Source organism: Stegodyphus dumicola, chromosome 9 (genome assembly GCF_044657685.1).
Source record: "Stegodyphus dumicola isolate Sdum_Otavi_A_Nest chromosome 9, ASM4465768v1".
Classification (NCBI taxonomy): Eukaryota; Metazoa; Arthropoda; class Arachnida; order Araneae; family Eresidae; genus Stegodyphus; species Stegodyphus dumicola.
In genome coordinates, this window is record NC_140776.1 from 126,125,864 (window position 1) to 126,138,163 (window position 12,300).

The window sequence follows — 12,300 nt, forward strand, 5'->3', positions numbered from 1 at the left end:
TCAGAGTTTCCATGCATTAAAGCATCCGGAATTTCTGTGAATCACACACACTGCAGTATGCAACAAAGACTTCTCAGTTGCACATGGCGAAAAAGATGACTGTAAATGACATGTTTGTTCTCAAAAGCATATAGAACTTGGCACTGTAAAATCTAAAGAAATAACGAATTTCCTAATAAAAGACAACGAAACGGATCCTATAAAAGCTGAAGGCTATTTTTTTTTAACGTAATCTACCGCTTTCTGTTTCGGACCATTGTAAAGAGCTTTTCAAAGCAAAGTTTCTGGATTCTGCCGTAGCAAAAAAATTTAGCTGCGGTCATACCAAAACTGCTATTGTCAAAACGCTTGCAGAAAGTACTGTTGCTGATATTATAAAATCGGTGTGCAATACATCATTTTCTCTAAGTACTGATGGAAGTAATGATAACAAACTGTACCCGTTGATTATAACCTATTACAGTAAAGAAAAGGGAGTAATAATTACGTCATTGATTTCTATTTTAGGATGCACTAATACCGGAGAAAGTATTTTTAATTGTATAAATGAAAACTTTAAAAGCAAAGTTTTAGAATGGAAAAATTGCTTATCGTTTTCTTCAGATAATGCTAGTAATATGATTAGAAAGTTTAAAGGTGTAGCATCGTTTATCAAAATGCATCAACCAAGTATATGATCATCTGAGGTTGTCCATGCCACCTTTTGCATAAAGCTGCAAAAAAGGGTACTGACAAATTAATTGGCTCAGAAATTGAAATGTTGTTAATAAATATATATTTTTATTTGGAGAAAAGTTCGAAACGGAAGCAAAGCTTCAAAGTTGCTCAACAAATTTTGGGACAGAATGCAAAATCTCATAAAATTTTGAAATATTTCAGTACGAGATAGTTGTCTCTTTTAGAATATATGAAAAGGATATTGGAACAGTGAGATGCTGTGATAAATTTTTTTGGAAATCAACTAGATAACAGTGAGAACGAAAGAGAGAGATTACAAAACATTAAAAAAATGTTGCAATCACCTACCACCAAATTGTACTTGTAATTTTTGAAAAATACTTTGCCTTTATTTATAAGAGTAAATATTAATTTGCAACCACAAGCTTCTTATATACATAAATTAAGAAGAGAACTTGTTGAACTTTTAATGAATTTATTTGTTAGATTCCTAAAACTATCAGTAATTTCTAAAGAAAATTAAGATGTTACTTTAACATCTATTCCATTTCAGAAGTATAGTAAGCAGAAAGAAAATGAGAATTTAGTGATTGGTGTGGAAACAAGACTGTATTTAAAAAAAGCCAAGTTGAATGAAAGTGAAATGAAATAATTTTTCAATTCTGTGTGAGCTTTTTTTGTAACTACATGTTCATATATGATAAATTTCCACTAAGTGATCCATTTCTAAAACATGCTGAAGTTGCTGACATCAACTTGAGAACTGAAGTTTCATTTTCTTCTGTTCTTTACTTGATGGATACTTTTCCTTCCATTATTTATGAAAAATATCTTAATCAAGTGGAAATTGAATTTTTCATGTATCAAGTAGATGATTTGAAAGAAATTGCAGATTTGTGTATTGATATATCAAGGGGGGAAATTGCCAGATTGAAAAATATGAATGGGTGTACGAAATACAAAGTAATGCCTACTGTAAATGCTTGCTGTCTTAATAATACCTCATTCAAATGCAGCTTGTGAAAGAGTTTTTTCTATTGTTTAAAAAAAATCGGACGGAATTTCGACCAAATTTAGGTCCTAAAATTCTTAGCAGTTTTGATTGAAAAAATAAATATGCAGCCAAATGAAGAACTATTAAAAAAAAAAAAAAATTCTCAAAATCAGAACTTAAGCTTGCTAAGCATGCTACATATAAATCTTTGCATTCATAAATTACAAGTATTTTTTTAATACTTATATGCAATATTCTTGGTTATTTAAATTTTACTTCCCTGTGGAAATCAAATCCAAAATAAAAATATACGATTTATATATTCTGATGTTTTTATGGTTAGTAGTAATTTAAAATACTTGCTTTTTTCATATATTAGTAGATTTAGATATACATGCTTAAGGAGTTAAATGAAAATTTTTAATTAAATGTGCATATAATTTACAAGGTATATTTTTAATTATTCACTTTTATATGTATATGGATTTTAATTGTAATAAAATTGATTACAATTAATGATTAATTACAACATGCGCCACACACACATTTTCAAAGTTGTAAAAAAATATCATTCACGTGTTGACAACTGACAAGTTTTTCTGAAGAAGTTTGGAGTATGATAATGCGAGAAGCATACATTGTGTTTGCAGAACTGCTTATCCAGTAATAAAATTAAGTTGAATTCGGCCACGTCTGTCTCCCAAGTCCATCATTCCATGCACATAGTAAACATGTCCAAGTTACATCTGTGTTACCATTGCTAGGCCGTTACCGCTATCACCCGCAAAATTATCTCAACTGCAGAGTTGCCAACTCTCCCGATTTTTAATGTATTTCTCCCAACTTTCTTTTATTCTTTAAAATTTCTCACGATTTTTATGTAGCTTGGTTTAATACTTCGTTATTTGCCTGCAAAAAAGAGACTTCTGGCGTCTGAAAGCGCTTGTTTTTTTTCTAGATACATATAAAAATGACTGAATTTGTTTCATCCCTGAAATGTAGTGCGTTTCTGCATTGTGTTCGAAACACGTGTTTGAAAACGTTGTGTTCCTATTCTTCCTTGGGAATCAAGCGCAGCTGCAGGTCATTTAGCGTATATTAGCCAATGAGCACAAAGCAAGATCCGTAGTTGTTTATCTTGTTCGTCTCGCCAGTTAGTAGTGTAAGTTTCACATGCTTTCCTGAAACAGCTTTAAAAACTGCAAAATTTTGCATTAGTTATTATGTCTGCGAAAAATGTAAAATGCTCATGTACTTTTCAAAAATCGTACACAGATGATTTTCCGTCTATTATTTCGTCAAGGAAATGTAATATTACAATCTGCATTGTTTGCCATTGCGATTTTTCGATTGTGCACGGTGGAAGGACCGATGTTCTTAAACATATGCGTACACAAGGACAACGTGAATGGTACTGGGAACAAAAATTAAAGCTTTTCTGTGGAAACAAAGGACCAAAAAGTTAATAATACAGCATACCTGTTCTCTGCCTTTTTACTGGAGTGCAACCTTCCTCTGAATGCATCGAGTCATGCTGTAGCTTTTTAAGAAAAATGTTTCCCAGCAGTAAAATCGCTAAAAAACAAAAAGCTGTTTAAAGTTTAAAATTATAAAACGTTTTAAAACATTTTTATTTTCAGATAATAATTAGTTACTATTTAAAGTTAATGCATCATTAAAAATATATTTTGTTTCTGCATATTTTTATTATTCAAAAAATCCTTTTGTTATTGAAAAATTCTCTTGATTTTTGAGTGTTGTAGTTTGGCAAGTATGCAACTGTGATTAAAAATTGAATAGGTGTCTTTTTCTTTAAATTCCATCATCTTACCCTCTAAATCAATGTTTCTCAACTTTTTTTTTTTTGTGCTGTGCCCCACCTAATCCTTCCTCCTAGCATATACATAATTTTTATTAGTGAAAAATTGAAATGTTCACGAAAGAAACTTGAGTGATAGGTTTTAGGAAGAAATCACCAAGAAATTTTTTGAGCAAACACCATAAACTTTCGATATATATAATGAAGAACTAAAATTAGAGTACAAAATAATTTTAATGAAATTTTTTTCTATATTATTTTAAGTATTAGTAATTATGTATTATTTAGTGATATCCTTGCCCCTGATGCTTGTTGCAAAGAGATTTTATGTCAGGTTCCAATTTAGTTAATTTGCATCTCAAAGCTCCCCGTTTTATTATACCCAGCTTATTTCTCTCTCTCTCTCTCTCTCTCTTTTTTTTTTTTTTCAGCAAATCATTTATGACACTAAATCCGCATTCCACTAAATATGAAGATGGAAACGATGGCAATAGTTCTCTTGCACATTTTGTTGCATTTAGATATTTGATTTCGGTTTCCTCATAAAGCCATGCCATCATTCCTTTTGTATTAAATCAAGTTTTAATTGACTCGTCAATTTACATTTCTGCAAGTTCTTCTTGATACTGCATATTTGAAATATCAGCCAAATCCACTAACATTGCCTGCATCATCCAAGTTGGGAAATCAATTTGTTTGAAATCAGAAAATCTTTCTTTTAAATCAGCCAATGAAATTTTCAGATGATCAGCAATAACTTGTATAGTGGTGTCAGTCACTTCACATTTTTGGAGGCAATGAAACATTTCAAAATTTTTGTTTTAAGTATATGCCCTGACATCAGTAAAGGTAATGAAATAAAATATCTTCTCTTTTGCATTGACAAGAGTTTTATTTGCTCCTTGAAGTTGTTTATTTAATATATTAAGTTTTTCAAAGATATCTGCTAAATAACTCGCAAATGCCTTACCATCATCTGTTGACAGATTTTTCATTTCTTGTTTGTCGCTTAAAAAATAACTAACAGTATCAAATAGTTCCATAAATCTTTTCAAGCAGTTACCTTTCGACTGCCATCTTACTTCAGTGTGAAGTATAAGTCTCAATCGTACAGTCAAAAGTCTGTAATCCGGACTTGACGGGAATTTCATATCGTGATTCCCCAAAAAGTGAGTTTTGCGCCAACATTGGAAGTGGTCATTTTTTTGGCGAATTATGTTTCGCTTGAGAATCATTCAAGCAGCTGGCGTAGAGCCAATTTTCGCAGCTCCAATCGGATTGTCTTTTAGAAAGGCAAAGCAGGTTTTCGGTAACCTCGGGAATCGAGAGACTCACATGTGCAGTGCGTGTTGAACGAAAGAAAATACCTTCCTGTTCTTATATAAAACAAAATCGGTTTAATCCTAGTAATGGTACCACATGGGATTAGCTGCAGTACCTGTTGAATGAAAGAAAATACCTTCCCAATCTCTTATAAAACAAAATCGGTTCTATCTTAGTACCTGTACACACAGGATTTGGCGGCAGTATGATGAGCAGTAAGAGGGTCATTTTGGTGTTTTCAACAGTTTTCAAAATTGTTCCAAGGCCATAGTGCATAATGGGATTTTACCGCAAAATCTTTTAAACTTTTTTTAAATAAATGCCTTATTTGTCATTTTGCAGTCAAATAAAAAATAATAATCATCTAGGCTAACCATTTAATGTTAATCGTAATAAACCAAAAAATCGTTGATTTTTTAATTTAATTTTTAAGTATTTAACTTTATTTTAATGTTATTTGTATCATTTGATGTTGCTTTTTCCATCTAAATTTATTTATTATTAGTTAATAATACATTCAAATTTCAGGCAGTTTTCTCTGGCATAATCCTGAAACTATAATTCTACCAGTATGATGACATACTATCACGAAATTTTAAGCACATTTTTTTTGCTTATGTATACTGCTAAATAAATATAAAATACTTGAATTTATTTTAAAATATCATTAAATAGATTTCTTTCTTTCATTTAGCTGCAAAATGTCTGCAAAAAAGGACATTTTTTAACCCAGATTGGGCAGATTCTAATCTCAGTCTTCAGTGGAGAAAACAACTCCTATTACAGTTATAATAGTAATGCTTTGGGGACTATATATAATCATATGTAATGGGCAGAATTTTGTGTTTTCAAGTGGTACCATAATTAATTTATCTCTCAGCACAGCCAACGTGCACTATGCGGATAAACTTGAATTTTCTTAAAACACACCTTGAAAACTTGGAAAAGTCAGGGAATTTCATTCTCCTGTTTGAGTGGCAACGCTGGCTCATGTTCCATTACACCATGTGAATTTTCCATGCCCCAAAATCGTAAATTGTGGCGATTAAATTTGCCAGAAACGTAAAAGGTGTCTTCATTTGTAAACAGAAGTCAGTCTTCAAAACCATTTACACCTCCAGCTTATATTGCAAATTTTTTAACTTTTGCGCAACTTTTTTTCAGGAGGTTTTAGCGCCTGCACCATCTGAAAGGTGTATGGCCGGAATTTGTAGACGTTTCTGTAACATATGCTACACCATTACGTAGGCACATTGAGCTCAGAACTCTCAGAATGCGTTAATTTTTGGGACTATATAAAAAAATCTTTCATGATTTTTTTCAACCACTTTGATTTTGCCTGCTGTTCGTCCTGGACTGGTTTTCTTATTCAAGCAGCTCCTGTCCTGAAACTTCTCCAAGCGCTGTTTGATGTTGTGACAATGCAGTGGTTCTTTACCAAATTTTATGTGAAAATGTCTTTAAATGATGATAAACATTGATGACTTGCCATATCCCAAAAACAGTTTGCTTCTACATGGATGGTGCCATGTTGTTGTCAGATGAAACTTTTATAACTGTAGTTTTACAATTAATGTTTCAGGTTAGTAAATTAGTTACAGAATTTGTATTATGCTATTCTTTTTGTCCCATTCAATATGAAACGCACTGTATCTATAGCTCGTAAATTCTTTGCTTGATTTAGGCGAGAGTTTTTGTAATGCACAATACTATAGTATTTTAAATCAGAAATTTAAAGATCTGTAATCAAAATTTTGTTATTGATCCTCTTTTATATTTTTTTATATATTTGGTGCCTTCTCCAATAAATTATCTTATCCTACCCTTTAAATCAATCACATGCACATATATTTATTTACAGTTCAAATAATAGACTAATTTTAAAGCTGTATTAGTATTTTCCAAACCTCAGGAAAGGAATGCTAACCTAAGTTATTTCTACAATTCAGGCTAAACGAGGTGTTAAAAGAAAAGCAGATACAACTACACCACCAGCTGTTAATATGAAGGTAGAACCTGAAGTGACACCTCCTAGAGAACCGAAAATGGCAAAAGTGGCAACACGTCGAGAAAGTGGAAGGCCCATTAAAAAGCCATCAAAGGATTTACCGGAACTTCCTGTAAGTAATTCATTTTTATTTTAACTGAAACTAAATATAGTTAGCATATATTATTTAGTGTATATATTACCTCTTCATCACACTTTTTTGTTTGCTGATCCTTTTTGTTTATTCATCAGAATTTAGTGAGTGATATATTTCTTGAAAGCATTCTTTAGTTCCTTCCCATGAACTGGTAGAGTGTAATTATGTCTGTAACATTAAGTGCAGTGAAAGTTATTCAGACTGGGGCTACAGCCCACCCAAGTGTTAGTCTATACAATTGGGTTATCTTATATTTTAATTATGATATTTTTCAATGCGGCTTACTCAGTTATTTAAAATTATTACCCTTTATATTAAAAAGAAAATGTACTACAATCTGCATACAAAAAACAGACAGTTTTACTCCATAAGATTAATGAAAAAAAATTCTTTTGTTTGTAAGGTCCCTCACTTGAAATTCTAAGTTAATGTTGGAAGTGAGGAACCTAGGAACTGATAAGCGAGTAATCGCTAGAGTTCAAAGACAGGAAACAACAAGAGAGAAGGGTAAATAACCCTTTATTATTTCTATGAGATTTAACAACTGTTATGTCCGCCCGGGATTGAACAAATAAAGTCCACACTTTGGACTTGAACTTAAAAGACTAAGAATTAAACTAAAACTAAGATTAACTAACTGAGTATAGCCAAAGCTATCAAGGTACAATGAGAGTTGGCCCCTTAACCTATTTTACTACGAAGCTTAGCAAGGGCCTGAGTACGGCCGAGCGGATAACAGCTTTGAGAGAGAGAGAGCGGCCAAAAAGGCAGACACGCGTAGTTCAGAAACTTTGTTTCTCTCTCTGTCTCGGTAAGTAACTTCGTGTTTTAAATACCGCTCCTTCTCATTAAATATTCAGCAAATTCCAAAACTATGTTCTGGCCGGAAGTAGTAAGTTGAAGTTAAGAATTTGACAGGAAAGGAACTTTAACTTAAAATTTAACTGTTAATAAAATTAACATAATCCTTACATAGCTTCCGAGCAGACTTTAAATACTCGAAAAATAAGGTCTCAAAACAACCTTGTTTAAGACTTTAAAGTCTGAAAACTTACATTAACTACACTCTTCCAACTTTTACATTAACTAAATGACTTTAAAGTTTCGTTTTTAGGGCCAACTTTACAACAATTCTAAAAGCTAGACTAAAGCTAGGAAAAATAAAAATTTACAATGCATTCTTTCTGGACATTATATCTTGACATAAACCTTCTTCCTACATACTCTTTATTCAGCTAGACTTATTTCAGGTCTTGATCCTTCCATATCTGGAAGGAAATGTCATTAGTAATGCATTTTTACAAAACTTTACTTTAAATCCTAGCTTTACAATTTTAATTCATTATTTGGCCCTTATGCACTTTCATTCATCTACAGATTTATTTCACCCATGCTCTCCAGCAAATGTACTGAAATGTACTTAGGGTCTTCTATGTTGTATTACCGCGAACAAACTACCGCTACACAACACCTAACTTTGTTAAAATTTGACACACTAGATCTGCCAAGACTCCCTACACGAAAACTGTTTCCTATTGTAGTAAGCAAAAGCTTATATTTTACTTTTAAACGTGTTAACTAGAGAGCCTAATATTAAACACATATATATATATACATTCCATTCTTCCGTGACTCCCACACACAGAAATAAAAATTTATTTTCTATGTCCTTTTAATCTTTATGATATTTCAACACAAAGATCAAACATTTCTACATGAACATGAACATTTAAATATTTACACATTACTTTTGAATTCATTTTACATCAACAGTCATAGTTGCTTAATTACACTTTACCAAAATTTACACGAAATCTTAACTTTACATTAACAGATTATAGTATTCCAATAGTCTTCCAACTAAACTTATTCGCAACTTGCAAGTTCTTAACAAAAAGTATTTAACGCTAGTAGCTTCTCACCAAATTACTAACATAAAAATCTATGCTTACGAACATTTACAAAATATCGCTATCTGCGATTTAAATTTTGTAAACAGATTTAGCAACTTATAACAATATGATATAATTTGAACTTCAAAGAAAAATTAGCAAAGAAATTTTCACTTATCTTTTTATGTACTCCTGCATCCTGTCTTTACAGAATTGATCAAATGTAGAAAATCTGATAACCTCCACTCTTCTCGATGTTCCGTTCCATTCAGTTCCAGTGCTTTCCTTTTCTGTCCTTTATGTAGGAATCTGGGACTCTTCCAGGCAGGTTGTGGATTCTGGAATGCCAATTTCCGTTTTGACTCCGGTGGGGCTCTCCGTCCTTCAGGGTCTTTTAATCTTCTCTTGGCCCTTCTAACTTGTTGCTCCGGCACGGTTGTGTCTACAGGTCTTTTCTGGCTTTTCGGTCTCTACGCTGGTCCTCCTTGGGTCTGCCTTGTAGTTGTTGATGCTAGAAACTGTGGTTTACGTCTACTTTTAATTCGTCGTTGAATTTTCTCCTTTCCTGGAACCTTGTCAGCAGGCCTCCCTAGTGTGGTCGATGGCATTGAGTTTTTGCAGCATCCTGGGTTCTGACTCGTTGATCTGTCGGTGCTAATTTCCTCCTTTTTTGTGCGCTTTTAGCCTTAGTGGTATGGGTTTCCCTGTTCGAAGTTTGTTGGCTCTGCTTTCTTTTTTGCGTTCGGGGACTCGAGCTGTACTCCTGAGCTGGCGGGCTTCTCTCGTTACTTCCAGAATCCTGTAATAAATCCTGCAATATTTTAAATTCAGTGCGGCTGTAATAAGGTTTTAACTGATCGATATTTGCCACCAGTTGTTGGCCATTTTCGGCCTTTAAATAAAACATGGCTTCTCTTATTCTTTCCACCATGTACGGCTCTTCAAACCTGGGCTCAAACTTCGCCACTCTGTTTTCTGGTGCCGACGATAACGAATATTTCAACTTCAGCACTTTTTGTCCCACTGTATATTCCAATTCCCTTCTATTTCTATCATAATAAATCTTTTGTTTTTGTCTTGCTATATCAGAACTTTTAATAGCTTCGTCAATAATTTTTTGAACGTCTTTTAACTTAAATTCTTCTTGTCGCTGTTGTACAAAGAATAGCTTATCCAACGGCGCTATGATTTTTCTTCCGAAAAATAACTCCGCGGGGATTTTCTGCGTAGTATCATGCTTTGCGGTTCTCAAAGCAAAACCTAACTCATTGACACAGCTGTCCCAGTGGTCATGAAAGTTTTTCACATATCCCCTGATAATTTTTACAATATTCTTATTTACGTGTTCCGCTATATTCGACTGCGGTCTATATGGTACCATTTTTAGATGGCGTATGCCAAGTCCTGTGCACAAATTTTTAAATATACTACTAACAAACTGTTTTCCGTTATCTGATATTACTTTTAGTGGAGCCCTGTATTTTAATATATATTTATTTAAGAAAGAATCTGCGACTATTTTAGCTGAAGCTCGTTTAAGAGGGACTATTTCTACCCATTTTGAAAAATGGTCAACAATTGTTAAAAGATATCTGTTTTTATTAATTTTTATCCTAGGGTAGGGTCCTAGCAAATCTATTCCAACTATTTCGTTTGGAAAAGTGGTCTTTATGTTTTTTAAATATACAGCCGGGCTGTAATTAACATCGTTTATTAATTGGCACATATGGCACGACTTAACGTATGCCGTAACAACTTCCTGTAATTGCGGGAAAATAAACCGCTTCGCGTACCTTCTTTAGTGTTTTTCGTATTCCGAAATGTGCTACAGAAGGTAGATTGTGTAACTCCTCTAAGATACTTAAACGTAGACTCGCTGGGATTACTGGTTGGTATTCCTGATTTTCATTAGTTACTTTTGTGTAAAATAACAATTTGTCGATTATTTCATAATGCTGTGCGCTATTGCGGATAGCTGTTAAATCTATACGTTCAAATTTTTCAGGGTCTTCCAAGTATGCGTAAATGTCTTTAAACTCTGGGTCCTTTTTTAATTCTTCGATTATTGTTTCACGGGACTCAATAACTCTTGAGGTGAGCATGGCACACTTGATAGTGTTTCCCTCTTCATCAATTTTTATTTGCGAAAGGGCATCGGCGACCAAGTTTTCCTTTCCCGGAGTATGTTTTATAATTAAGTTGAACTCTTGTAATTTTAAAGTCCAACGTATCAAGCGAGGCGATAAATTTTTTTCTGAATACAAGCGACCCACTGCCGCATGATCTGAGTAGACCGTTATCGATGAACTTCCGAAGTAGACCCGAAACTTCTGGACTCTAATAACACAGCGAGCGTTTCTCGCTCAGTAGCGGAATAGTTCCTTTGCATAGCATTCAAGGTTTTCGAAAAGAAAGCTATAGGTTGCCCATTTTGAGAGACCACCTCTCCAACTGCATAATCGGATGCATCCGCTGAAATTTCTAGACCTTGCTCGCCTTCTGGGAATTTAAGGACTGGGCATTGATTAGGGCATTCTTTAATTGTTCAAACGCAGTGTTCGCTTCGGCTGTCCAAGAAAATCTACTTTCTTTTTAGCACTAGAAGAGGCTCAACTATTTTCGCAAAGTCTTTTATAAACATTGTATAATAGGAACATAAGCCCAAAAATGAAGACAATTTCTGAGCCGTATTTGGGGGAGGATAACTTTTAATTGACTTAATTTTTGAATCATCAGTCTCTATTCCCTTATTCGAGATTTTGTACCCGAGGTATCGTAATTCCTTCGCCGCAAACTTGCATTCTCTTGCATTTATTTTGAAACCGGCCTCGTTAAGTAAGGCAAAAACTTCTTCCAAATGTTTCTAATGTTTCGCTGGTAACTATGATATCGTCAAGATAAATTATTGTGCTTTTACCTTATTTTGAAACCGGCCTCGTTAAGTAAGGCAAAAACTTCTTCCAAATGTTTCTAATGTTTCGCTGGTAACTATGATATCGTCAAGATAAATTATTGTGCTTTTACCTAAAACTGGCTTTAAGACTATGTCCATAGCTTTTTGGAACGTAGCTGGCGCTCCGCTCAAACCAAAGGGCATTCTTAAAAAGGCATAGACGCCTGACTTTGTTATAAACGCGATCTTCTGGACATCCTCCGGCTTCACGGCTATTTGAAAGTAACCCAACGTGAGGTCTAGGGTTGTCATGAATTTAGTCGAGCGAATGTTTCTGATGATTTCATCAATTATTGGTAGGGGATATGTGGGATATTTTGTTATACTGTTTAACTTACGATAATCAACTGCAAACCTATACGCGTCCGGGTGTTCAGGCGGTAACCCATTCTTTTTTCTACAAAGGACCACCGGACTTGCGTAAGGGCTCGTGCTTGGTACAATTATTTTATTCTTTAACATAGTTTTTGTATGGGTTTCCAAAATTTCTTCTTTTA

At 33.7% G+C, this 12,300-nt stretch overlaps 1 protein-coding gene across 3 annotated transcripts in view; it reads left to right on the plus strand.

Annotated features, from left to right (window-relative positions):
- fs(1)h (female sterile (1) homeotic) overlaps positions 1–12,300 on the plus strand; it is a 107,088-nt gene that overhangs the window by 40,126 nt on the left and 54,662 nt on the right. For all 3 annotated transcript variants that reach the window (XM_085824069.1, XM_085824071.1, XM_085824070.1), the window contains exon 8: positions 6,764–6,934. In XM_085824069.1, the coding sequence (XP_085680195.1) occupies positions 6,764–6,934 (171 nt within the window). The remainder of the gene's footprint in view (positions 1–6,763; positions 6,935–12,300) is intronic.